The sequence below is a fragment of the Heterocephalus glaber genome, unplaced genomic scaffold (assembly GCF_053883595.1).
Source record: "Heterocephalus glaber isolate CG9 unplaced genomic scaffold, H.glaber_assembly_v1.0 deba00000943, whole genome shotgun sequence".
NCBI classification, from domain to species: Eukaryota; Metazoa; Chordata; class Mammalia; order Rodentia; family Bathyergidae; genus Heterocephalus; species Heterocephalus glaber.
This window is the reverse complement of record NW_028258175.1, coordinates 14,247,266-14,275,053: the sequence shown is the minus strand read 5'-3', so window position 1 is coordinate 14,275,053 and position 27,788 is coordinate 14,247,266. Positions and strand designations below refer to the sequence as shown.

At 52.3% G+C, this 27,788-nt stretch overlaps 1 protein-coding gene across 4 annotated transcripts in view; it reads left to right on the top strand.

The window, feature by feature from the left end:
* The window catches only part of Abcc1 (ATP binding cassette subfamily C member 1 (ABCC1 blood group)), a 139,356-nt gene that overhangs the window by 90,430 nt on the left and 21,138 nt on the right, over positions 1–27,788 (top strand). For all 4 annotated transcript variants that reach the window (XM_087209181.1, XM_004855790.3, XM_021237215.2 and 1 more), the window contains 8 exons: positions 48–194; positions 1,344–1,431; positions 4,302–4,377; positions 6,837–6,963; positions 10,055–10,231; positions 11,712–11,879; positions 13,501–13,684; positions 23,647–23,737. In XM_087209181.1, the coding sequence (XP_087065307.1) occupies positions 48–194; positions 1,344–1,431; positions 4,302–4,377; positions 6,837–6,963; positions 10,055–10,231; positions 11,712–11,879; positions 13,501–13,684; positions 23,647–23,737 (1,058 nt within the window). The remainder of the gene's footprint in view (positions 1–47; positions 195–1,343; positions 1,432–4,301; positions 4,378–6,836; positions 6,964–10,054; positions 10,232–11,711; positions 11,880–13,500; positions 13,685–23,646; positions 23,738–27,788) is intronic.

The following is a 27,788-nucleotide window of genomic DNA, read 5'->3' as shown; positions in this document are numbered from 1 at the left end:
GACCCTCATTTGGGCACAGTGTTCAGAGCTCGGTGTCCTGCTCGCAGGTGGCCCTGTCTACGTTTGCCGTCTACGTGACCATCGACAAGAACAACGTCCTGGATGCCCAGAGAGCCTTTGTGTCCTTGGCCTTGTTCAACATCCTCCGCTTTCCCCTGAACATCCTCCCCATGGTCATCAGCAGCATCGTGCAGGTACCGAGGGGCTTGGCAGAGACGGCACCTCGGGGGTCAGGGGCAAAGCGGAAGGCACAGAAATCCCCGGCCCCGTGTTCCCTCTGCCTCACCCGCCCGTGTGCCCTTGGGCTTAGCAGGGCCCGGACCACAGCTGGCCCCAAGAAAGACCTTAGACTTCTTGATGGGAACTCACTGTTGAGTGCGTGGATCAAAAGTTTGATGCGACAAGGCCTTCCCGGGCTTCTGGAAGAACCTTTCTGGAATGTCCTCTCCTCTGCCACCCTGGCCTGTCCTAGCCTGCTTTTTCAAAACACAGCTCTTGACCCCCCTCGATGAATTTCACAACCCCCTTGACACTCCCAGCGCGTGCTGTACTTTGTCACATTTTGGTGCTATTGAAGCCCCTGCCGCGTTTCTGCCAGTATTTTTCACATTTTTCTCCTCAGCTTTGCACATATTCAACTCCGTTTTTAGCTACAGAGACAACTTGCCCTAAAGACCTGATTATATAGCTCCGGTTGTAGGTTTTAACAGAAACAGAGTACTCTTTCCGTTATGAAAATTTTCACATGTACATAGAAGTAGTAGTAGTGTGAGTTCATGTCCCCATCACCCAGGCCCAGCCACCACATTTTGCCCCACTAGCTTCATCTGATCCTCCTTCCCTCCCTCCTTCCTTCATTTCTTTCTTTGTTTGCTGAAGAATTTTAAAGCAAATCCCAGACCTCTTGACTGTTGGCCCATAAATACTTGAGTATGCATTTCATCTTACATAATTATACACCATTATCATACCGAACCCAATTGCCAGTAATTGCTTAAAATAATACTCAGTCTATGCTGAAGTTCCCTGAAGAGTTCCAGAATCATCTCCATGGCTGGCTGCCTCTCTTGCCTTAGGTTGGTAGGTTTGTGAAGTCCTTTTCTGTTGAGCACCACCCCCGACACACCCACACACTTTACTGCCTTTTGTGGCCTTCTGAAGAAAAACAAGAAGGAAAACCCATTTATTTTTTATTTTGCAGCAGATACACTGTGCAGAGTCTTGAGAACTGAGGGAGGATGTGCCCTCTCCTCGCCCAGGGGAAACCACTGAAAGTCAGCGGGGATGTATTGTGCAAAATGCTTTTTAAAATTAACCATGCCCTGTCACTGGTTTCTGTGTAGGCGAGTGTCTCCCTCAAACGCCTGAGGACCTTCCTGTCCCACGAGGAGCTGGAGCCTGGTAGCATCGAGCGGCAGCCTGTCAAAGACGGTGTGTGCCACTGTCCCCACCTCCTGCCACGCAGCCCCCAGACCCCAGCCTTGCTCGCCCTTTGCTGCCCTTGGGCTCCCGTCTGCCCAGCAGCTTGACTGAAAGACACCAAGAAGCAAGGCCTCTGCAGCGGGGCAGACAGGATAGGAGGCCAAGCGTCCCGGAATCCCACGGGCCTCTTAGGTCACACATCCCAAGGGGATGGACTTGCCCTTTTGCCTGCTTGCTGAGAGGGAGCCCCCGGCTGAAGCCTTCCTTGGAGTCGGGTTCCTGGGCCCGGACCTTGATTCTGTTCTGAGCAGATGGACAGGCAGAGTAAGGATGTGGGGACCGGGCAGGCTGTACCACTCAGGCGCTGTATCTGTGTGGGTCTGAGCCTCAGTTTCCTCACAGGGGTAATGGGAATGGAAGTACCTTTCTCTGGCAGGGTGTTCTATGGGTTTTTATTGGTTGGTTTATTTGTTTTACAGACTATTATTTTACCCTTTTCCAGCCGTCTCCTTGGGCAGGGGTCTTGTTGTTGTTGTTGTTGTTGTTGTTTTGGTACCAGGGATCGAACTCGGCACCTTGCGCTTGTGAGGCAGGCGGGGGAACCACTGAGCTAAATCCCCAGCCCCGCAGGGGTCTTGTTTATTGCCGTCTTGCTAGGCACTTAGTAATAAGTATCAGTGACACCAGCCAGCAACCCATTCACCTCCGTGACTCTGCTGACTAAGGGTGTCGGTGTATTAACTTAGCCAGTGGTTGGCGTGGCACGCTGGAAAGGGGGCTGTGGAAACCCCCACTTTACAGGTGAGGAAAGTGGCTTAAGTAATTGCCTGAAATCGCTCAGTGTATAAATCAAGCCAGGATTCACATCCCTAGCCGCTTGGGAGAATCCCTGTTCTTAGCCGCTCTGTGCACTGCTGTGCTGAGATTCGCCGAGCACCTGCTGTGTGACAGCCACTGTGGCAAGCGCTCTGTGCGTATTTCCTCCTTGACTCCTACTACAGCCCTCTGAGGTCACTGTCATCTGTCCCATTTACAGAAGGAAAGAGACACAGAGAAGTTAAGTAACTTGCCTGTGGCTGCCCAGCTGGAAAGTGGTAGCACAGGGCTTCAAGCCCATGTGATCTGGCTCAAATTCAATAAAGTCGGAGGACTGAACATGCGTAGACATTGGCTATAATCTGTCAGCATTGCCTGGTGCCTGGTAGGTTTTCAGATGTCTCAGTGGCACATGAAATACTTCACAGCATGCCTGCTGCATAGAAGACGCTACACATGGAGCAGACAGGTGGCAGTTTTCACCTGTCTAGTGTGGTAGCTTCCTCAGCTGCACCACCTGCAGCAGGTTCTTCATGCTGGACACACCACCTTCAGGGCCAGATGGTCCTCGGTTGTTGAGAACCGTCTTGTGAACTGTAGGTATTGTTCAGCATATTCGGCTTTTGTCCACTGTGTTCCTACCCCGATATTGACAGCCAAAACTGTTCCCAGACATTGCCAGCTGTCTGTTGAGGGGACACAGTCGCCCCTCTTTGAGAGCCACTGCCTAAGTAGATGCTGGAATCTTCCTCCCTAGATTTCAGCTGCCCTGAGGACCAAGTCCCCTCACAGGTATGGGGATGATGCCTTCTATGCCAGAGCTGCCTTTCTCTACAAAACACCGGTTGAAACTTGAGAAGGCCACAGGAGGTTTCTTGTACTGAAGTTGTTCACAGCGCCCTACAAGCTTCAGGAAACCCTGAGCTTTTCTGTCTTGCTCCTTTCTGAGATGTTTATCCGCATTCTCTGCATGTGCCAGATTGGGTGCTTTGGCAGCTTGGGGCTGACTGGAGTGGTTTTTCCAAAATTCCTTACATAGCACCTTCCAGTTTCCTCTTCAGGGCCTGGGGATGTGGCTCAGTGCTAGCATTTAGGATGCCCTGGATTTCATCCCTAGCACCACAAGAAAACAAGCAGTTTCCTCTTTTGCGGGAGCTGTGGGAGGTTAATTTAGGGCAATCAGTCACTTCCTCTTGGCAGTTTTTTGTTTCTTTGATGTATGGGGGAAGTTATTCCTTCATTTGACAACCTTAAAAAAATACCCCTATATTATCTCTGGATGGTTTTAAAGTGGCTCCTAATTAGGAGACAATCTTTTTTTAATCAAGGTATAGGAAGTGAAAGGAAAACAAGGGCATTCAAAGCAAATGGAGACAGAGCTGCCAAGAGCCAGGACTCCCTGGAACCATATAATGTGGGCTTTGTCTTAGACCTCGGCCCTCCCCCACTGCCTGCCACACTTCCTGTTCACAACCTGCTGGTGTTCAGCTTATTGTGACCGCTCTTTTGAAACGACTGACCTGCCAGGAGGTGTGCGGGGTGGTAGGACTGGAGAGAGGGAGGGGACACAGCAAGAAAGAAGCATTTGGGAGGCCAGGACCCAGCAGTTGAAGAGCAGGGGACCCCGTTTTGAAGGTGAGGGAAGCCTCCACATGATGGGCCCCCTGGCGTGGGAGAGATGTGCATGTGGGCACTGCCTGGTCCCCTCTGCCCCTCGGCCTTGGCTGCCACTCGGCCCTCCTGGAGCGGCACGGAGCACCCTGTGTGGGCCCCCACACCCCATGCCTTCGAGCTGTGTGTCTGGCACCACAGACTGCAGTCCCAGGAGCCCAACCCTCTTGTGGTTTCCAGTTGCTTTCTGGGTCTGAGGCCACCGCCCAAACTCCAGATGGGTGTGCTTGGTGAGGAACTGTGGTTGATGTCACCAGATAAGGCCCAGTGCCATCATCTTCCGGCATCTGAGGTTAAACTGCTCGATGAGGGAAAACAGAAAAGAGCAGTTTGCTCACACTCAGTGCCTCTGCTCCATCTGTGCCTGACATGTTGTCTCTGGTGCTTTCCAGCTGGGGGGACGAACAGCGTTACTGTGAAGAACGCCACGTTCACATGGGCCAGAGGCGAAGCCCCCACGCTGAATGGGTAAGCCAGGGTGCCGTCACGAGGGGCATGGAGACAGCTCCAGGGCTCCGGGCAAACATGGATTCCAATTCTGTCTGTTCTCCGCTTCCGGGTCCTTGAGCAGATCTCTTTGCCTGTCTGAGCCCCAGTTTATCCATCTGGAAAACAGGTCTAGTCACACTCTTGGGCTATGTGAGGAGCAGACGAGAGGGTGCCTAGCACACAGGGCTCCCCTGAGGGTAAGTGACAGGAACTGTGCACAGCGAGGCAACATGGGGGAGTTTTGGCCCTCATAACTGAGATCCTCCCCTTTCAGGTACAGGGTGATCCAGTGTCTCAGCCTGGGCTGTGAGAATTCTGCCCAACCATGGTTCGTTCCGCTTTCCTCTGTGCTTCATTCTCTGACTTCCTCTCCTGTGGGGTGGCAGAGTCTGCAGTTCTGGGTGTACTGGGCTGGAGGCTGCCTAACTCCTATTGCTCCATCCAGGTCCCAGGCTCCTCCCTGAGCCAATCAATGTGTCTGTGAACATCAGTGGGAGGCTACCTGCCTCCTATTGGTCCAGACTGGGTCAGGTGCTCCTTCCAGAACCAGTCAAGGTGCTTGGAGGGCCTGGGCAGGCTGGTGGCCTGTGGAGCCCACAGTTGTTGTGCTAGAAGCTATCGTCTGCCGCTGTGTTTCTGCTTAGGGTGGGATTGACTGTCTCTGTTCTCTCCATGGCCCTCTCCGCCTGGTTGGCCCTTTTTCAACACCTTCCCACCGGGACCCTGCCCACTGCAGCCCTGATCTTCCCCCACTGTACTGTGTCCAGAGAACTGGCCTTGTTCCCTGGGTGACCGGTATGCGCCTCCTTTCTCTTTCTTTATTTTTTTTCACTTACTGGGGATTGAACTCAGGGGCTTTGCACTGAGCCTCATCTTCACCCCTTTTTATTTTTTATTTTAATGTTCACTATTTTTTTTTTTTTTTTTCTGTGCCGGGGATCGAACTTGGGACCTTGTGCTTGCAAGGCAGGCGCCGGAACCACTGAGCTAAATCCCCAGGCCTTTATTTTTTATTTTGAGACAGGCTCTTACTAAGTCCCTAAGTTGCCCCCCGGGTTGAGTTTGAACTTGTGATCCCCTCCCTCAGCCTCCCAGAGTGCCGGGAGTACAGGTGGATGGGCTGTCACATCCACCTCATGCTTGCTTCACAGTTTGCCTGGGCCTTAGGGAAGTCCCAGAAGATGGCCAAATGACTGGATGGCCACATTACTGTTGTATTTTATCAAGCAGGGCACAAACTCTTCAGAGAACAGAGTCTATCTCTTTTTTAGGTCTGTTGGAAATTCTCGGTGGGACTGCATGTCTGGGAAGTTCTTGCTTATGTCTCATTTAAATCCTGTTTTATTTGTAACTTTCCCCTTTGTCATGCTGCACAGCTGATCTGTATCTGGGGCCCCTTCTTTCCCTCCTTCCTGTCTCAGAGGCCTCCTCTTCCAGCCACTCTGCCCCCTGGAGCCCCGGAATCCTTTCTATGTTCAGCCCTTCCCTCCCCCAGCCTAAGAGAGTATTCCAGTCTCACCTGGACAGTGGCAGGTTCGCCTTCCCTGGGCTTCCTGTCCACTGGGGCCCATAACCCTTTCCCCACCTAACACGGGCCTGAGAGTAAGCCACGCCACCCAGCAGCAGGGCCGTAAGACTGGCACCATCGACCAGTACAAGATCTAGTGTTTGCTGGCTGGGGATGTAGCTCAGTGGTAGGGTGCATGTTTAGAATGTACAAAGCCCTGGGCTCAGTCTCCAGCATGAGAGAGAGAGAATATCAGTCAGAACCTACCGGCGTCTCTGTTAACACAGTGAAGTTAGAACAGCAGCAGTGACAGGAGTCAGTGCAGGGGAGCGCAGAGCCCTGCCAGCCCACCCTCTCAGGGGCGGACCCTGGCTGGACTGCACTGTCTCAGCAAGAGCAGCCAAGGCTGTGTACCCTCCTGTGCTAGCTGGTCTTGCTAGTAGGGCAGTGCACTTCTTTCGTCTCACTTGGTTGACTCGTCTATCAAAGGACAGTACTGTAGAGGTCTTTCTGAAACTCTGCTCAGATCAGTTCATGTCAATCTTCCCTTCAGCCATTTGGTGGCTCCCAGTTGGCAAAGAGCAGGTGTCTCAGCACCACGTCCCATAAGGTCCTCCCAGGCCTGGCTGCCACCTGTCTTACAAACCTGATACCCCTCGGTTTAACTCTGGGTGTGACATGACTCCCTGGGCCTCTTCTGTGCCCTCCCCAGATGAATTTCATCCCAGCCCCTGCCTCACACCTGGCACCTGCCTCACACCTGACGCACTCCCCCAAAGCCCGGAGGCAACTCACTGAGCTCGGCTCAGCCACAGAAATGGTGGAAGGAATTTTGAGACCTTAAATGCTCTCGACCACCCCCCCTGGTGTCCACCCCCTCCTACCTCTGTCCCCTGGGGCTGAGGCAGGCACACTCTCTCTCTCTCTCCAGCATCACCTTCTCCGTCCCAGAAGGCGCTTTGGTGGCTGTGGTGGGCCAGGTGGGCTGCGGAAAATCGTCTCTGCTCTCGGCGTTCTTGGGAGAGATGGACAAGCTGGAGGGGCATGTGACTCTCAAGGTAGGAGAGGGGCTGAAGGGGGAGGTCAAGGACTGAGCTGTTCCCCTTTAGGACTGTCTCTGAGCTTGAAGAGAGAGTGACCGAGTTTCACTTCCTGCCCCCCACCCTGCCCGCCATCCCAGATGGCAGGATGTCAGTCACTCCTGCTGCATCCCAGCTCCTAGAGCAGGGTAGGCCATCAGTAAACGTGGAGAGCATACAGATACCTTGTGGTTCACTCTGTCTTTCCTTCCTGCCCAGTCTCTCCTCCCTCTGCATCTTGTGGTCCCTGCGTGTGAGTCTTCTGGCTTATTCTTTCTCTTTATGAGTCTCTGTGATTCTCTTCTTACAAGCACAAATCTCCTGTCCGGGGGATTGAACCCACTGCTTCTACCTCGAGCTACAGCCCTGGTCCTTTTTAAGTTTTTTATTTGAAGACAGGGTTTGCCGAGTTGCCCAGCCTGGGCTCGAACTTGCAATCCCAGAGTGCTGGGATTACCAGTGTGTGCCACTGTGCCGTCTAAAACAAAATTGTAAAATGTTGGAATATTTTCTTAGAGCATCGTTTATGAGGGACCAGTTTAAATTATCAGTGTTTGTTGAAATCTTAATGTGGCACTGATAGAACAGTATGGCTTTACTGTTTTTAATAGAGTGCTTTGAACTACGTTGAAATTCCTTGAGAGAGAGCTTAAGAGGCTCCTATACAAATAAGTCCCGCTGGAAATCAAGAGCTTGTCGCGCACATTATCTGCCCCTCCGAAGGCCTCTCCTGGTGTAGAAATAATTTGACACCAGCGTTCTTTGGAGTGCAACATGCAATGGATTCATCTTGCTGGATGTTTCAGGGATAAAGGGCCCCCAGGTCCTACATCTTGGGAAACACTTCACCTCTCCCTCCGTCCCTCTTGGAAACATTAACAAAGTAAAGGCTCTGAGAAGTTTTGCAAATCGAAAAAACTTAACTTCATTTAACCAGTGTGTCGCAGCTACGGTTGCCTGGACTTCTTTGTTTTCTTCCAAGACCTACTTAGTTGTCTTGTGGCATAAACACTGGGGAGTGATAGCTTATGCCATTGTTTTCATTTCAGGCAAAATCGTTTCTTGGTCATTATATGGTGCCTTTTTGAAAGCAAACATTGCAGTCACTGGGTCCAGGTTAATGATATTTAGCTGTTGTTTTAAGAACTGTTCTATAATAGCTTTCAAGCACGTTGTAAAGTAAGATAATGGGCAGTGTGAGCTGCAGTAATGAAAGAACATTTTCTACCACACTGGGATCCACTTTGCCTTCTCTTTCATTAACCTCGGTCTTCACAATCCCAGCACTACGCACCTTTGGGGTCAGATAAATGTTTTTGTTGGTATGGCTTGTGCCCACCATGGCTAATTATCTGCAGGTTTGATGCTCTGACATTTTGATCCCTTACAAGTTAAGAGTATCAAGGCCGTGTTGTGGCGCATGCCTGTGATCCCAGCACTCGGGAGGCAGAGGCAGGGCGATCACTTTGAGTTCGAAGCCAGCCTGGGCTACATAGTGAGCTCAAGGCCAGCCTGAACTACATAGTGAGACCCTGTCTCAAAAAAAAGTTAGAGTATTGTAGCCCGAAGTTTGGTCATTTATCTGGGAATTTAGATCAGGAGTCAGGACCCCTGGTTTCCACACCCAGCTTTGTCCCAGAATTGCTTAAGAATCTTTGGCGGCTCCCATAGGGCTGATGGTGCGGTCAGTCTGGCCACCAGCCCAGTGTGAGCTGGCCCGGCCACCCTGACTCTTTCTTGCCTGTCTGCCCCCTGTGGGGCCCACCCCCGTCCGGGCCCCCGACCTTCCTGTGTCTTCAGTGCACCAAGTACTTCTTGTCTTCAACCCTGCTTCTCTGACTTCAGTGTTCTTCTGTCTTCTTTGGGAGACTCTGATCCTTCACCATTCTGACTTGTTCAGAACAAATTCTAGTAATCTCAGTGTTTGTATTACTAAACCCATAAAAGAAACTCTCTTAACCCTAGCCCCATCCTGTACTACTCTTGATGCCTTCAGTCACATGAAAATACAAACAAAACAGCCTTTGACATGAGCCATTTTGCTATAGAAGTCTTTGCTTAAATTTCACTGGGAGAACCTCCTCAAGGACTCCCTCCCCAAAGCCCCAAATTAGGTGAGCACTGTAAAGTAAGAAAATGGGCAGTGTTTAAAGGCCTTTTTTCTTTTCCTTGCAGTACGAGGGGTTGAACCAGGGCCTTCACACTGAGCTACATCCCCAGCCCTTTTTTCTTTCTTTTTTTTGAGATAAAGTCTCATTAATTGCTGAGGCTTGGTTTGAACTTGGCATCCTCCTGCCTCAACCTTCTAGAGCAGTGATGTGAACCTTTTAGAGCCTTCAGTGATAACAAGCAGCGCGCTAATGTGTGTGCCATAGGTTCACCACCACTGTTCTGGAGTGTCGGAATCACGGGCATTCGCCCCACAGCTGGATTTAAAGGACCTTTTTTAAAGGCCTTGTATGTTTTTATCCCATAGCATTTCCCACTAATCAGATGATTCTTTTGGCCCTCTGAGGGATGCCCAATTTCTGAAGGCAGGCTTTTGTTTGCTGTCATGGGTATTCAGTAAATACTAAATACATAACTACAGTTTCAGCAATCAGGATTTTGGCCCTGTTTTGTTTCATTTTGATTTGTTTTTTGAGACAAGGTCTTGCTATATAGTTCAGGCTGGCCTTCAACTTGCAGTATCCTCCTGTCTCAGCTTTCTTTTTATTTATTTATTTATTTATTTATTTATCGTATCAGGGATTGAACTCAGAACCTTGCACCTGCGAGGCAGGTGGCGGAACCAGTAAGCTAAATCCTCGGCTGTGTCTCAGTCTTCTGAGTGCTGGCATGACAGGTGTGCGCTACCAGGCCCGGCAGGATTTCAGCTCTTTAACTCCTGATATTGGAGTCAGTGATTGACCTCAGATGGGCTCTGTGTGACTCAATTTCCCTCTTACTGAAGCAGTAGCTGTAATGAAAATGTCATGCGCAGTAGGGTTCTCTTGGCAAGTGGTATGTAGGCTGCTGTCTCACTGACTGAGTCTGTCTGTCTGTCTCACCCCCTTCACCTATCACATAGGGCTCGGTGGCCTATGTCCCTCAACAGGCCTGGATTCAGAACGACTCTCTCCGAGAAAACATCCTCTTTGGGCACCAGCTGCAAGAACAACACTACAAGTCTGTCGTCGAGGCCTGTGCCCTCCTCCCAGACTTGGAAATCCTGCCCAGCGGGGACCGGACCGAGATTGGCGAGAAGGTGGGTATGGTATCGGCACCAGGCTCCTGGATCAGGCAGCTCTGGCTCTATAGCACACAGTCACAGTCTCAGTGACATACAGCGCTGAACACGACTGTCCTGTGTTTGGGCTGTGATCCACTGTGATCGGGCTGGCTCCTCTGGGAGGGAGGCTGTGCTCCATGCTTGTTCCAGTAGAACCCTGGGAGTTTGGCTCAGTCTACCCGATGTGGGCTCTTCCTGGGGCCTGGGCTGAGGCCCAGCAGCTGCCCCAGGGAAGCTTCTGTCCTGTAACAGCAAAAGCCCAAGAGAACAACTGAAGCAGCATGGCCTGCCCCTGACTCACACAAAGCAGATCACAGGAGGGGCACTCCACTGTTGCAATCACATGGCTGCGAGGTTGACAGAAAGTATGACACAGGGAGGAGGGCTGTGGGCATCTCACTTGTCCACAGTCGCTGCCAACAGACATGAGTAATAAAGGTGATAATGTAACAGCTAATGCGTGGAGCACTGCTCTGCACTAGGTCCTGTGCTGAGTACTTTTCCTATTTCATCGCCATGGCAACTCCCCCCCCCCATGGGATTTGATGTTACTCCCATGTAATGGGTGAGGAAAGGAAGATGCCCAGAGAGGCTAAATGACTTGCCTGAGGCCACATAGCCAGAGAATATTAGAGAGAGAGGCTCCTTTGTCCTTCTTCCCTGCTACCTTTTGTCTCTTATGTATGTGTGTATGTCATAATGGAGATGAACCCAGTGATGCTCTGCTGCTAAGCTACACTTTATTTTGAGACAAGATCTTTCTAAATCATTAAATTGCCCAGGTTGACCTTGAACTTGGGATCCTCCAGCCCCAGTCTCCCAGAAGCTAGGATTGTAGGCATGCAGGACTGCACCTGATTCATTTGGTTACTTCTGAAAAATGGCTGTTCTTTGTGCTCCCTTCCCGCACTCTGCCCCTCCAGCCCACTCCGTGCTCCCAGCCCCAGGGTTCCCACTCCCTGGCCTTGGCCCAGCCTGCTTGCCCCCGTGCCCTGGTGGCAGTCCAGTGCACATTCACAGCATACACTTAGAAGCAGCGGCCACTCCCCAGAAAAGCAAGAGTGCAAAGAGCCCACCTGTCTGTCTCCAGTCACAGGCTGGCGGCTCCATCAGCTCTCTGACTGGGTGAATGGTTTCTTTCAGTTGACATAAATTTGCAGCTCCTTGGAAAGGATAAACAGTTTCCAGGGATCTCGGGTTCTGCCAGGCTAACCCAGCAGGTATCCACTTCGTTCCCCCAGCCAGGCATGGCAGTGGCTTTGAGCCACCTGTTGTGGGAAGGGCCGGCCTGCTGCTGTGCCATCCTCTCATGCCTCACGCTGTCATAGGGCCGGGGCACAGCCCTGCAGTCTGGCTGGGTCCTCTGCATCCCTGGCAGCAGCTCGGTCAGTAGCTCTCTGCATTTCCTGCATCTTCAGTTTCCCAGGACACCCATCTTCTGTGCTGTGTCTCCCAGGGCGTGAACCTGTCCGGGGGCCAGAAGCAGCGTGTGAGCCTGGCCCGGGCCGTGTACTGTGACTCAGACATCTACCTCTTCGATGACCCCCTCTCAGCCGTGGATGCCCACGTGGGGAAGCACATTTTTGAAAACGTGATTGGCCCCAAAGGGATGCTGAAGAATAAGGTGCTGTAACCTTCCTGCTCTTTGGTTAAGCCAGGATATGCTCCCTTTAGGAGTTCTCTTCCCAGGCTTTTTTATTTTTTAAACTGGACTTGAACACATTTCTCATGCTTCCCTTGGAAGCCTTCCCAAGGCAGTTGCCTTGGACTCGTCTTTATAGGGTAAGTCCTTGGCACTGACTTGAATTCACTGCATCCGCTGCCCAAAGGTGGCCTCTCTTCCCAATTAAGTCATGGGGCTGGCTTCTCAGAGGGAAATCCCACCCGTGACCTCCTGGGACTGAGATAGCTCCACTTCCAGGCGGAGGTGACCGAGTGATGCAGGTTTGGAGTATGAAATTCACCAGGACACCTAATGTGGTAGGAAATAGCTCCTGTGCTTGGGGTGGGCGGACAGTGAGGGAAGGGGGCATAGTAGTCCACCTCTTCATGAAAACATATCCCCATGGAGGAATACTGAAGCTTGTGGAAAGCAAAAGCAGTTATGCATAATCCTACTACTTAGATTTTTGTGTTTCTTTTGAGTCATTTTGCTATGTGTATAAACTTTTTAAGTAGGATTATCACGTCTTACCTATCTATATAGACAGCATCATAGCACGTACCCTGCTCTAAGCAGTCCTGTGGACACCACTAACATTCAGTGCAAAAAGCTCTTAAATATATTTTAGGTTTTCAAAGGAATACATGGCCGTGGTAACAAGATCAAAGAGTACATAGATATGTGTGTGCCTGTGTGTGTGTGCAGGTCCATTCATGGGTCCCTGCATCCTGAGCCTCTAAGTTCTTTCTTGAGTGCAGAAGTCAGCAGGCTGATAATGGGTTTTACATCTTTTAAAGTTGGCAGGAAAAATGTAAACAGTGATTTGTGACATGCCAAAATCATATTAAGTCTAAGCATCATTGTCCACGAATAAAGCTTTCTTGGGGTGCAGTGCAGCCACCTGTGCTTCAGGGGTCACCGTGGCTGCTTCAGAGCTGAGCTGCTGCCCGCTAACTGTAAGGGCTGTGAGGCCAGAAACATTTACCATCTGGCCCTGTGAGAAGGGACTTGGCTGACTTCTACTAACAGTTGAATGAATGTCTTCCAAGACTTCCACATCCATAGATAAAACATACCCTTGCTTCTTAGCACTCCAAAATAAATAAATGAAATAAAAAATATATATATACATATACAGATTTCATAGTGGCTTTTGGGGAAGGGGGACAAGGAGAGTTGGCTTTTCAAAAAAAAATTAGGCCATTGCATGCAGTGTTTTCCCCATCACCCCTGTTAAACTTGCGCCCCCACCTGTTCCCTTTTTGGCTGTGCTTGCACCATCCAGTGCACCTTTTTTCCTATTCATTTCTCCTCCGTACTGGGGTCGGGGTAGGGGTCTCTGTTGGTCTTGTTCTTGCTACATGCCCCTGCTCCGCAGCTCTGTGCCTATCCCCCTGTGCAGGGCAGACCCCGGCACACAGACTCGGGCTCTAGCCTGCTTCTGTCCCAGGTACGTGCCCTGCCTTCAGACTTGAGTGCTGCTGCCCCAGGCCTGGCGATGCCTCCCTTAGTCATCGTTGTGCCTTGTGAGGCTGTCCACATGTGTGAGCTCCTGTAACTGGGTTTCTGCTTGACCCTGCAGACTCGGATCCTGGTCACACATGGCATCAGCTACTTGCCACAGGTGGATGTCATTGTCGTCATGACTGGCGGCAAGATCTCAGAGATGGGCTCTTATCAGGAGCTGCTGGCCCGGGATGGGGCCTTCGCTGAGTTCTTGCGCACGTATGCCAGCATGGAGCAGGAGCAGGCCTCAGAGGATGACGGTAAGGCAGCGGGGTGCTGACTTGAGGCCACATGTGCCTCTCGGAGGTTCCCACCAGCCACCTTGGGAAGGGGGCTCATGCAGGCATCAGGAAGAAGCAGCTGGATGGGGAGGGGACTGCATACTTTAGGGCCAGATCTCATGTCCCAAGAGCACCAGGCCTCAGTTCAGCTGACCTAAGCGTGGGAGCCAGTCTTTCCTAAAAATACCCTTGGCTCCATGAGCTTTGGGGTCCTGAGGGCAAAATCGAGGACACTGATAATTTTATAGTCCCTCTGTGCAGAGACTGAGACTGAGACGGGGCAAGGATGCGTGGTAAAACTCCGGACAGGTGAGGCTCAAGAGCTGAGCCTGTGTTCTTGGGTCACTGGCCCTGGCTTCAAATCCTGCCTGCTGCTCTAACTAGCTCTGTGACCTCAGACTTGTCCTTCAGACCCTTCAGCCTGTGTCCTCGCTGATAAGGCAGTGTGACAGCAGAAACAGCTTCCTGGCGTGGGGTGGTGGTTCAGTGTCCAATGGACACAGCACCCAGCCGGTGCCCAGTCCTTCCTGAGTGTTCTGAAGTGGTAGCTGTTATTGTTAGGGCCCCGGGGAGAATGGCTGTCCCTGGCTTCCTCGGGTCACAGCAGACCTGCCCATTCCCAGCCACCTTGCCTGGGATGCCCCCAGGCTGGAATCTGACAGTGGGTTGCTCTGGGGCACTTTGGAGGCTTCTCGGCAGGGTGGATTTGTAAGAATCCCGCTGCCTCTCACCAGTTGGTTCAAGCGTGGGGTGAGTTGCGGGCTTCTCAGGCTGCGCTGTGTCCTCGTGGTCACACTGGCATCTCGGAGCTTCCTCCGCTCACCTGTCTGAGAGCTGTGGCCTGAATTGACATGGATGGGCACATGTCATGTGATGCTTTCTCTGCGGTCCACACGGCCATGCCTTTTGTCTAGGGGACCCTGCTTTGGTTTCAGTGCTGCTCAAAAGAGGGGTCACCTGTCCCCCCCCCCCCGACCTGCTTCTTGCAGGAGGCATGCAGAGACTCGCTGGGCCTCTGGGCTGTGTCTGTGACGCACTTTGTCTCAGACAGGCCACAGATAAACTGTCCTCGGGGCATGGCTACAGGGCCGGGCTGTACAACTTCCCACGGGCAAGACCCACTCCGAGCTCCGTGTGAAGGGCCTGGAGTTGTACAGCCCAGCAGCCCAAGGGGCCCTGAGGTTGCCAAAAAGGAGCTATTAGGTGTTTGTTTATTTGGTTGAGGGATTTTTTGAGTTCTCACTTTGTGTTAAGTACTTGTATTATTTTCCTAGGGCTGCTGTCACATAGCACCACAGACTGGGCGACTTAAACCACAAACATTTATTATCTCACAGTCCAAGATCAAGGTGTGGGCAGGGAGGCTCCTCCTGAGGATGGCATGCGGGAGAATCTGTTGCAGGCCTGACCTGGCTTCGAGGGGAGGGCTGGTGCCTGGCCTTCCCCAGCTTGGGGTCTGCCTTCCTCTTCACATGATGTTCTCTCATGTGCCTTCCTCTCACATGGTGCCCCTGTTGTAGTCAGGGTTTTGCAAGGGAATAGATTTAATACAGGACACATAATTTATAGGATTATTTTATGATATTTACTCAAAAAGTCAAATACAAAGGAGTGCAAGAGATTAGCCACACACTAGAGGCCCAAAGGATGCAGCTGAGGGCCTGGATCCCAGCAGTTTCCCACACAAGTCCAGCTGAAGGCCTAGAGTCCAAGGCAATGTCCTCCTCGAGTCCAGCCAGTGGACAAGTCTCGTGCTTGTCTGTATTGAGGATCTGCACCTGGAAGGCCCAAAGGCCAGTGGTGGAAGCCAGAAAACCTATGCCAATGGAATGAAGGATTTGTACCACCAGGCTGAGGGATCTACATTGGAGCCAGGAAGTGATGCTCACAGTGAAGATCAGAGCTCCCCTGATGAGAACAGCAGCCATTCCCAGTGACAACGAGGCCCCGAGCTCTTCCTCCAATGAGAACACCCAAGTTCGCATCAGGAAAACCATCCGCACCAAGCTTCTCCTAGAAAATCAACAGCCCACGATCTTCCCCTCCAGTTCTCTTTTTATGGCTATTGATAACAGTCCTCAGGTGGATCCTCCATGCCCAGACCACACTGATTCAGTTCAGCTGGGCGTTGCAAGTTGACCATTAGTTAATCCCCCACAGCCCCCCAACTCCAAATCCCCCCATAAGGAAACCAGTTTATATTGTAGCATGACCTCATTTTAACAAGTACAACATGTGGTCAAAAAATAGGGAGGATATTTAAATTTCTAAAAATGTATTATAGTAAAAGACACATTACCATTAATCCCTCTTCAAAATATTCCCTCTCACTTTGGACACACTCATCCCATTATTCTTACAGGTTTCTGAACCTCCTTTACGAGTGTCTCTAGTTGCACTGTGCTGTCTGCCTTGATGTAGTGAATCAATTCAAAGTGTTTACCTTTCATGGTCATTTTGACTTTGGGGAAGAGTCAAATAACACAGGTGCCAGGCCCAGTGAATAAGGTGGATGAGGACACACTGTAATATTTTTATGATCCTGCCTCTACATTGGATGTCACTTGGCAGCAGCATTCACCATATATTTTTTTTTAATCACATCTCATAAAGACACTCACAAAAGAGCACTTCCAGGACTGCTTCATCAGAGATTAGCTAGAATGGTGACATGTGTGTTTAAAGCAAGAAGGAGTCTTCTTTTTTTGGTACCAGGGATCAAACTCAGGTCCTTGCGCTTGTGCAGCAGGTGGTGAAACCACTGAGCTAAATCCCCGGGCCCAAGAGGGAGTATTCTGAGGGAGATTAATGGCAGTGTCTTTTACTATAATCAATTGCTTAAATGTAAACATTCGCCGTATATTTTGATCACCCCTTGTACATCTGCAATGACCCTGTCTCTAAATATAGTTACATTCTGAAGTGCTGGAGGGAGGGCTTCCACAGAGGAATTTTAAGGGACCAAGTCAACCTCAAACAGTACTCTTCAAGGTCTTGGAGAGACAGTAGTGCTTGAGATTCAGGCAAAGCCCTGTCCTTGTGGAGCTTAAAGTCTAGAGGGAGAGAAGGACAAGAAGCAAGTGAAATGGTACCATTAAGCATTGTGAAGAAAAAAGCAGAGAACAGGCCAGGGAGCAGTGAGGTGGCAGGCTGGCCGCTCAGACAGGGAGGTGACAGGCGGAAGGAGCCAGGCGGAGAAGCTCAGGGACCAGCAGGCACAGAGGCCTGGGGACCAGCGTGGTCTCCATCTGTATAAAAACTTTCGGGAGCCTGGTGTGGCCAGAACAGGGTGGACGGGGCATGGGGGGTGGCGAGGACACCCCTGCGCAGCCTTCAAGATGGGGACTTTGGTCTAAACCCATGGGGAGCCCCTCGGTAAGAGTGAAGGAAGAGTGCCCTGAGGACTCCCAGCTGCTGCTGGCGGATCGGACCTCAAGTTTGGTCTTGGGCACCTCATGTATTAGGGTCTTCCTGTGAGGCTTTTAGTGGATTTTTTGTTGTTGTTTGGCTTTGTTTTATGGCGGTACTGTACTGGGGATTGAGCCACTATCTCACTAAGTTACCCAAGCTAGGCTTGAACCTGCTGGCTTCCTGCTTCAGCCTGTCAGAGTGCTGGGGATTACAGGCAGTGCCACCGTGTCCCAGTTCTCCTGGTGGTTTTTAATTTAATCTAGCGGTGATTTATTGAGAGAGCATTCGTGTGCTGTATAACTTGCCCACTTAAAGTCCCTTAATCCAGTGACCATTCGTGTATTCAGAGCTGTGTAGCCGTTGCCACCGTCAGTGAGAATATTGTCATCTCACCCGCCCAGGAAGCCCCGTACGCATTTGCAGTCACTCCCCGTTTTTTGCCAGCCAAGCCCTAGGCGACCACTCATCTCTCTGTCTCTATAGATCGGCTTAGCCGGGACTTTTTGTGTAAACGAACTCCGTGATGTGTGACATTTTGGGACTGGCTTCTTTCACCGAGTCTTGTGTGTTAAGAGAAAAGTTGTGCTTGTGGTTTTGTTGTTGTTGTTTTGTTTGCTGTATGTGATAACTGACGTTCCCTTCAGCTTTTAATTTCTGTGACTGGAATGAGTTTGTACAGATTCGGGCCCTTGTAGCTGGGAAGTTCTGCCTTAAGACTAGCCTGTCCCATCTTGCTGCAGGGTCTCCTGTCTCTGTCTCTCAGCCCCAGGGATGGGTCCTGGTGACTTCTCTTCGTTGATCTGCCTGGTGGGCTGCATTTAGGTAAAAATAATGCTTTGCTTTCTAAATTGAGGGAATGGATTCAATTGAATCTTTTTTTCCAAGATGGTCTGTCCTTTGTCTGTCTCTGCCTCTCTCTGTCTTTCCTTCTCAGCTGCTGTCTGTCCCCACCCCCCTTTCCACCCAGGTGACCAAGGAACCTCCTTCAGTTATCGGCTCGGTTGAGTTTTGCCCTGCCCCTCCTCTCCAGCTGCCAGCGTGTGCAAAGCAGCTTGTACAGAACATTGAAAGTGGCCCGTTTCTTTATTATTTTCTGTGTACACTGGCACTTAGTTTGGTGATAAGAATGCCACCTACCACCAAGTGCCTCTGTGCCCACGTCCCCAGGCCAGCCACCTCCTCTCTGGCCAGGTGGGACACGCGGCATCCTCAGCCTGTGGCCTCAAACCAGGTGGCCCCATCTGGAAGCCCTGGCATCCCGCCCCCGTCTTGCTCACCCCTGGCCAGCTGCAACCAGTGACCTTGGGTCTGTGGAGCCACATTTTTGGCTCCTAAAGGGGAAACGTTCTCTGGTTGGATTCCTGAGGTCTAACACCCAGGCTGAAGGCAGTGTTGGTTGGGGATGGTTCTTAGTGTTATGGCAAAAGTGAGATGAAAATGGATGCTTACTATACTGGTTTCTGGGAAATCTATTTAGTACTTATTTCGGATGGCAATTTATTAACGTGCATACGTGAGAAGTAAAGAACATTTTTATAACTTTGGTTTTGTTTTTTGTCTGGTTTTGCTTTTTTGCAGTACTGGGGAAACTCATGGCCTTCACACTGACCTATATTCCCAACCCTTTACATTTTTATTTTGAAACAGAATCACATGAAGTTCTAAATTGCCCAGGCTTGGCTCAAACTGGCAGTTCTGCCTGGGCCTCCCAGAGTGCTGGGGTTACAAGCCTGTGCCACCGCACCTGGCTGGTTTCTTCTTTTTTTCCTTCCACAGTACTGGAGATGAAGCCTGCGCCTCACGCTTGCTCAGCAGGTGCTCTACCACTGAGCTGCATTTGTTCTTCAGGAACGTACAGCCCAGGTCAGGGATTTCCCACGGTGAACAGTCATGACACTGGGCATTTGACCACTGGAGGAGATGTTTTTTTGCCGTCTCCCCTGGATTGGGGTTTCTACAGATATCCCCTGGGCAGAGCCCGGCAGTGCTGCTAAACCTCACACAGTTCAGGACTTAATTGCATTCCCGCCCCTCCATAACAGAGAAAGCAGGCAGGCTGGGGCCGTGAGAGGACTCGTGGAACAGCCCCCACTTTGCCAGGGAGAAAGGCCGGGGGAAGTCGGGCTGGTGGGAAGACCGCATCTCACCCGCACCTGCCCACCTGCCCTCTTCCTTCCCTGAATCCCCAGGGCCCCCTCGCAGTGAGTGGACTGCAAGGTCCTCTGAGCCCTTGCAGGGCCTGAGTTTCATCCTCTTTTGAGGAAAGACAACTTTCGTAGCTCCAGCTCGAGTGAGAGCTTGGGTGGTACAGCCAGCCAATTCCGTTTTTGGTCAAAAACGAGATGTCGCCTGCACAGCAGTGAGCTGAATTCTTCTCCCAAGGGAGGCCGGGCCGAGATCCAGACCCTTCCCAAGCGAAGGCAGCGTTGGCATAAACAGCCTCTGAAAGGCTGCTGTGCATGCTGTCAGCTTGGCTTGGCTCTGCCCGGGCTGCACTTCTGGGGCTCAGGGCGGGGACAGACCTGGCTTGCCGGCACCAGAGACCCGCCACCTGATACCCTGCTTTATGTTCTGTCGCACCTACCACACCGCCTGGCAGTAAATTCAGGGTCTGTGGTTTGTTTACTGGTTCTCTCTCCCCGTGGCTGCCTCTGTATCCCCAAGGACTGAGAACGGCACCTGCACAAAGTAGACACTTGATATTATGTCTTATGTAAGAGAGTGAGTAGATCACACCTTGATTGTTCAGGATGTCCCCTGTGTAAACTGTTAGCCAGGTGCAGTGGCACACGCCTGTGAGCCCAGCACTCTGGGAGGCCAAGGCAGGAGGATCACAGGTTTGAGCCTCACCTGGACAACTTAATGACTTTGTGAGACCCTGTCTCAAAATAAAAACAGCTGGGGATGTAGCTCAGCACAAAGGCCCTGGGTTCAATCCCCAGTACTGGGGAGGAAAAAAACCCATGAGTCAGATGGTTTTGGATTGTAATAAAGCTGCATAAATATCCCAGATTAAAAGAAAACGTGAGCTAATTTTACCAGTTTCTCTGGGGGCCAGTCTGGAAGCCAGCTTTATAGAGACGGGAGGTTATGCAAGAGGTTATGAAGCTGCATGATGTCCTTGTGGCACTGGAAGGTCAGCTCTGCTTGTTCACAGCTGGCCACTTGTCGGGCTGTCCACACGCCCCTCCGCTATGTCCACAAGGGCACTACTGTGTGCTGCAGGACCGCCTGGCACCCAAGCCACCCCGCAGAGTAGATCTCCTCCCCAGAGCTGTCCAGGGCGTGTCCCGTGCTGGAGTACAGTGGTGGATAAGGACCAGTCCATCGTCTGCTGGGGAACAAATGCTAAGTGACAGAGGGCGTCCTGGTGGTCAGTGAGGCGGCAGTGGGAGCCTCGGGCCTGTGAGAGCCCAGAAAAGGGCCGAGCCCATTCTGGGGGGTCTGGGATGATATCGGAGCCCAGTCACCGTCTCGTCCCCCTTTCTGGGGTCCTTGTGCAGCTGTCCCCGTATAAGTTTCCATGGGTGTGGACTCCTCTTCAGGGCAGTGTCTGTCCTCCAGCAACTAAGGCCATGTGTGTCTGGAGCTGAGGCCTGTGCCTCCTCCCAGCTTCATGCCTGCCCTACCCCTCTGCAAATCTCTTCCCTCCACTGCCATGAAGGCAGGTAAAAAGATGGAAAATTGTTTTGCAGCATTAATTTTCTAGCTCTTTGTTGTTGTTGTTTGGGGTGTTTTTGAGGCAGGTCTTGCTAGGTAGTGCAGGCTGGCCTCGAACTCGCAATCCTCCTGCTCAGCTCCCTAGTGCCCGGATCACAGCTGTGCCACGACACCACGCTCAGCTTCTAGCTCTTTTGATGTTCAAAGACAGGAATTTCGGAGAAAGGGGCCGGTCTCAGGCAGTGTGCTTGGGAGGCACAAATAGGGGGACCCCTCAGCAGTGCTGGCCCCTCACTCTTCTGAGAGAATCCATCCATTCCCTCTGGGTGTTCAGGGAAGCATGGGGAAGGGTATTGCTTGGGTTCTTAACACCTTCTCGGATCTTGTGACTTCCCAGGCAGCGAAGTGGTGGACAAGGAGGAGGAAGGTCAGTAGCGCCTGGGTCGCAGTTAGCTGTGCTTATAGACTGTAGATGGAGGCCGTAGATGGACCAGGATTGTCATTGCATGCCTGGCAAGGGGCCTTGAATGTCTCTGTTTTCACCTCCAAGCTCTGTGGTGGTGCTGAGGATACATTTTGGGTTTCCCCAGCTCTGGCGTGCCACCTGGGCCTTGGCTAAGCTTTATTGTCCTGGGGTCGCTGACTGCAGTGTGCAGGGCCTGGTGCACAGTGGGTGGATGATGAAAGACACCAAGACACGTTCCCGAGCGTGGTTGGAATGTGCCCAGGCCAGCTGATGCAGGGTGACTGGCAGTGGGGATGAGCAGGGTGCTGGCCAGCAGAGTCCACGCTGGCTGGGCTGTCCCTGCTGCTCCTGTACCCAGTGGTGTGGGGCTGAGGGTCCAGACCAAGGGCTCTTTGCAGACAAGATGCTGACTCTGGCCACCTTAGAAAATGGCCGAAGTCAAAGATTGGGAAGTCTGGGAATCTGCATAGACCCTTGAGGATAGACCAGCTAGGATCATTGTGCTCCTTCGGCCATTGATACAGTGCAGAATCCTGGGGACCCGGGCAGGGCCATCCTTGGCCGGGGGAGCCCAGCACCCGTGGGGCGGCCTGCCTGGGTGGGTGGCAGGCCGGCCTGTTGCTGTCCCTCCCGTGAGACCCTCAGCCCCCGGCAGAGTCGGGTTTTCCAGACCCCGGCTGGAGGCCAGCCTGGGGCCAGCAAGTGGGTGGAAGGTGAGGCAGCCTAGGAGACCACCTGTGGAGTTCCTCTGGAGAGCCGGTGGGCTGCAGGAAAGATGAGCAGAGAAGGTAAGGCCAAGACTTACAGAGGGGTGGCCAGGGCAGCCGGCTGGGGCAGAGCACGTCTCTGAAGCCTGGCACTCTCAGGCTGGGCGTCCTGCATGGCGAGTGGTGGCTGTGCCACACCTGGCTGCCAGTGACGTGTTTGAGCACTGACTGCCTGTGGCTGCATGGGATGGGAAGGCCTGCTTGTTACCACTCTTCCTTCCTGGATGATGGGCTGCTTTTGTTTTTGTGGCTTATTCAAGAAGAAGAGAAGCTGACATTCAAAGAATGTTTAAAGCAGTGATCCCCAGCCCTCCCGTGTCCAGAGTTCCCCGTAGATTGCGTTGACAAATGCTCGCGGTGTGAGCACCGTACTCTTCCCTCTTCCAGAGCACTGGCTGTGCCCGGGGCCGCACACCATCCCATCTCAGCCCCCTGCCTCTGACGCTGGCATCTACTGATGTGTTTTGCAGATGTGCAAGTTGAGGCTCCAGAGGCTTCCCGTTTCCTCAGGGTGCACAGCTAGGAAGTGAGAGAGCAGCTCCAGAGCCTGGGCCACCTGCCTCTGCCCCAGCTCCAAGTCCCTGTGGGGACCGGGGCATCTGCTCATTTATACAGCACCCTCACCCTCGGAGAGTTATTCCCAGCCGTGATGGAGAATCCCTGGCTAAGACACCTGCCCCATCTTGGGACCCATCCCCGGCTCCCTTGTTCCTTCCAGTGTTGCCCACACTCCCTGTGCTGTCACCTCTGAGAGCCTGGCTTGTTGCACTCTGTGTACACTCATGTCACACCATCGTGTTCCCAGGGCCACTGTGACCATGCTGCTGGCAGTGTATTTAGCCCATCTGTGACCTCTCTCCTGGTCTCCTCCCAGGGCAGCCCTGTGCTGCTCTGTGTTGTACTTGCCTCTCTTTCCTGGCCCCAGAGGAGGAGGAAATCGGTGCAGAGCGGGCGTGGTCATAACACCTCCCTGACCTCACTGAGGCTTAAAGATGCAAAGAGCTGACTGATTCCACCCAGCACAGTGCTGATCCTCCCCTCAAAACTGCCAGCCGTCGTTGTCCTGGCTGCTGTTCTGGGGATCTCTGTTGAGCCTGAGTGGATCCTTCTGGGACTGGGGCCTGTCTAGGTGGGGTGCTGTGCAGGAGCTCCTCAGTTTACATATTGAAGTACTTCCTGGGGCCTAAGGATCTGTCCACCAAAAGATTAACCCTGCACTGCAGGGGCTTCTCCTCACTGCCTGCCGCCCTTGTCGACTGGTTGTTTTTTATTTTGCGTACACACACACACACACACACACACCCCCACACACACACACCCCTGGACCGCTTGGCCACCAGAGGGCTCTGTGTGATCCTTTGCAGCCCCATCCCGCTGGCTAAATGTACCTGTGAACTAGACTGGATTTTACTCATCACCACCAGCACAGGGCAGCTGCCCAAGCCCGGGACCTTCACCTGTAGCCATCCCAGCCCCCAGCCGAGGCGGGAGAGCCTTCTGTGCCCTCACAAAGCAGCTCTTTCCTGGCAGCCAGCTTACCTGCCCACTCTTCCCCGAGGTGGCGGTTTTCTTGTCTTTAGTTTTGGCTCTGATCAGCTCCTAAACACCAGTCGTGTCCTTCGTCTCTCTCCTGCCAGGGGTGACAGGCATCAGTGGTCCAGGCAAGGAGCCAAAGCAAATGGAGAACGGCATGCTGGTGACGGACACCACTGGGAGGCAGCTGCAGAGGTGAGCGCAGGGCCCTGCTCGCCTGGGTGGGGAGAGGAGGGACAGGGTGCCGGCCACCGCCCCCAGAAGGCCCTCTGTGCCCCCATCCAAGTCCTCTGGGACCCCACTTTCTGGAGGCCCACAGCACAAGTTGGTTCTGTTCGTGTCCACTGCACAACTCTCCCAGGCCTCACAACTGAAACCCCTCTCCCCACTCCTGACACTCACGTTCCCTGCGTGGTGTGGGTCTCTGTCCAGGCCACTCACAGGGCCTACAGTGGTCAGGCTCTGCAGAGCAATGTTTGATTAAAAATAGAATGAGCTGGGTGTGGTGGCCCATGCCTGCAGTCCCTGCTACTCTGGAGGCAGAGGCAAGGGAATTGCAGTTTGGAGGCTAGCCTGGAGAACTTAGACCCTGTCTCAAAACAGTGGGGGGACACAGAGGATATGGTTGATGTATAGATGGTAGAGTGCTTGCCTACCATTCACAAGGCTTGGGTTCAATTCCCAGTGTTTAAAAAACAGTCACGTTAATAATGCCTGCTATGTTTTATGCACCATGAGGAGCCAGGCCCTGCATGGTCTGTTGAACTGGAGGTAGTTGCTGTCATATTTCCATTTCATAGGTGGGCAAACTGAGCGCTGTTCACAGGTCACCCAGCTAGAAAGAAGCTGAGCTTGGTTTCGTACCCAGCTCCGGCCTCTGAGCTGGTCTAAGTTCTGCATTCCACTGCTTTACAGCAGTGGTGAAGCCACTGGGTGATTGGCAGTGGCATCTCAGGCTTCGTTGCAGAGCCTCTGTGTCTCAGTTTCCTCATCTGTCAAGTGGGGTTTATGGTAATTCCTACCAGATGGGCTTGTAGTAGGGTAGACACAGTATGGTGCATGTGAACAGTGCCAGGCAGCTGGGGTGGCCTGAACTTCTGCCTCTTTGGAGTGGGTGATTTCAGAGATGGGGCTGGGAAGGAAATGGGCACGGTTGTGCCTGTCAGAGCGGTGCCTGCAGTTCCCTCCTGAGCTCAACGCTGTCCTATGGGGCAGGCGGAAGTGTTTCCTGACCTGTTGGCACAGCAGTCCAGGTGGTGGCCAGGTGTCTTGGAACTCTTGGATAGCATGTGCGGAGCATGCTGTGAGTGAGGCACTTCATGGTCCACACCTAGGTGTCGTCTTGAGATGTAGGGACAGGTGATAGCAGGAACTTGCTGGAGGGTGCCATGGAGGGGAGCGGGCTAAGACCGCAGACCACTGGCTGGATCAGTCCACAAACTCAGCAAGCAGCTGATCACCTCCCAGTTTCTGGGTGTCAGGAGTCCAGGTGCAGCTTAGCTGGGTCCTCTGCTTCAAGGTCTCTTAGGAGTCTGTAGCTAGCATGATGGTCTGGGCTGGAGTCTTCTGTGTAGGCTCAGGCTCACATGGCTCTTGGCAGAGCTCGGTGCTGTGTCCTCCATTCCTAACTGGCCATTACCTGGAGGCCCTCCAGTTCCGCTGCTCAGAACGCCTCAGCTCAGATGCCCGATTGATCAAGCACACAGACCAAGACGGCAGTCGGGGTCTGATCCCTAGGTGAAAGAGACAGCTGGGTGACGCCCACACCTCCGGCGAGGGTGGCAAGAGGGCATGTGTCTGGAGACAGAGTCCCTCGGAGGGCATCTTGGAGTCGGTCAGCAGACGGGCAGTGCCGCCTCAAGTGTGGGGCCGGCCTTCCTGTCCTCCTGCGTGCTCCATTCGGGAGGGCTTCCTCATCCAGACACAGTCCCTCTTCTGAGTCTGGCACTGTCTCCGCCCCGGAGCCCCCGTGGTCATGAAAACAGCCAAGGTGCTGGCCAGGTTCAGATCCCAGCCCTACTGCTTCCTAGTTCAGGGACCAGGAACAGGGTTCTCCATCTGCAAAGTGAGTGCAGTGACATAGGCCCCCGAGCTCTGGAAGTGGGCTTGTAGGAGACTCATTTGGTAGAAGATTTACTTGGTAGAGTTAAACCTCAGTGTGCAGCACACTTATTTCACGGCAGAATCTGAACTGTCCTGAGGCCCAGCAAACCTTTGCTTTTCTCTTGGTGGAGCTGTTCCTGCCTCTCACTGCGGAAGTATCTGTGCGTGTGATTATGGGGCTTCCCCAGATCCCTGGGCTTTTGTCACCTGCACTACCTTCACCACACTATTTTTGTCAAGTGGACAAGTCAGACTGAGCATGTCTGTCCCCCAGTGTTGGAGAGAGGATTGTGGACCTGTGGTTGCTTTTGGAGTCAGCAGGGAGCAAAGATGGCAGAGCTGACACAGTGCCTGGTGTAGAGTGGACACTCGACAGATGTGGCCTGTGGCCTTTGCTGTCAGTAGTATCCCCAGAGCTTAGGCTAGCGGGAGACCCCAGGCAGCAGGTGAAGGCGGAAGGCCTTCTGTCCCAGACGTATGAACCTGTATGGTCCTAGAGCACAAAGCAAGTAGGGGCCGGGATTTAGCTCAGTGGTTCTGCCACCTGCCTTGCAGGCACAAGGTCCCAAGCTCGATCCCCAGGACCAAAACAAAAAGAAACCCCAAAAAACAAAGCAGGAAGCCCCAGTTCCCTGCCTGGATTCTGGACACCTTTCTGGGTGTCCCCAGAGTGGCCCTCATTCTCCTTCCTGCTGCTCTCTGAGCACTCACTTATATTTTTGTGTTGGGGGGTCCACTTCTGCACCCCCATTTCCTCAGCCAAAGACTTCTGAGCAGACCTCCAGGGTGAGGAAAGATGCCCCTTGGGACCTAGTCTAAAGGAGGGAGGTGCTGAAGGCTTATCCCTTCCGGAAGTGTTAACAGGGGACCCAGCTCTGGGGGTACAGCCCAGGGATGAGTCACCCCGGACCCCTGCCCTAGGCCCTTGTGATCTTGGGCGGGTGATACACAGACCCGTGGAGGCTAGAAGGTTCTACTGGAGAAAGCCAGGTGCCTCTTACCTGGCCTCTATAATCTCTCATCAATAGCTCTGATCCTCAGCTTCATGAGAGCACTGAGAGGCCCGCCACCACAGGCACGGTGTTCCCGCAGCGCGCTGGCTGGAGCTAGGTCTGTCGTCCTGTGGACTTGACTCCCTGGTTGCCTGAGTGTCTGCTGTCTCCCCTTTCCTCATTTCTGTGTCCCCCAGGCCAGCAGGCACATGGGCTTGCTGTGCCTGTGTTGAGGGGGTCTAAGAGGGTCTCCATGAAACCGGAGGCCGTTGGAATCGGAGAGGGCCTGAGGGGCTGCTGTGGCAGCCGAGGAGGGCTTGAGGTGCCAGCTCATCCACTGCCCAGAGCATCGCATGATGCATGAAGCTCTGAATGAGGCTTCTTAACCAAAACGAAAAGTGTAAAATTCTTGGCTTGCATATTAAACACACATATCCTTATGGATGTGCACCTTGGTGATAAAGTATGCAAAATACAGGAAGAGAACACCAACTTCAAAACTGGGTTTTAAGGTTAAGGGAAGAGAAAAAAGGAGGAAAATTTTTTTCATGTTTAATTTTGTCTGTGTCATCAGGAGCTATCTAATGAGTTAGAGTTAAGGGAAGTAAGACAGAATATTACTGTCATGATCCCTTTTCTGTATCTAATCACAATACCACAGACTGGGAAAGTTTAGAAAGATTTATTTTGCCTTAGTTCCGGACCAAGGACAAGGGACCAAATCTAATGATGGCTTTTTTTTTTTTTTTTTTTTTTTTTTTGCAGTACTGGGAATTGAACCCTTGACCTACATCTCCAGTCTTTTTTTTAAAAATGGGGGGCTGGGAATTTAGCTCAGTGGTTCTGCCGCCTGCCTCACAAGCAGAAGGTCCCGAGTTCGATCCCTGGTACCAAAAAAAAAAAAAAAAAAAGGGTTTTTTTTGTTTGTTTTTGATTTTGTTGTTGTTGTTGCTTTTGTTTTTGAGACAGGGTCTTGCAAAGTCACTAAGTTTCCCGGGCTGGGCTCAAACTCTGAATCCTCCTGCCTCAGCCTCCAGAATGTGCCACTGTGTCAGTGATGGCCTTCTTACACCAGAGTCCCAGCCGGGGTCAGGCATCATGTAGGAGACACCAGGAGGGCCAGAGAGGGGCCTTAGCCAAACGGGCTTTCA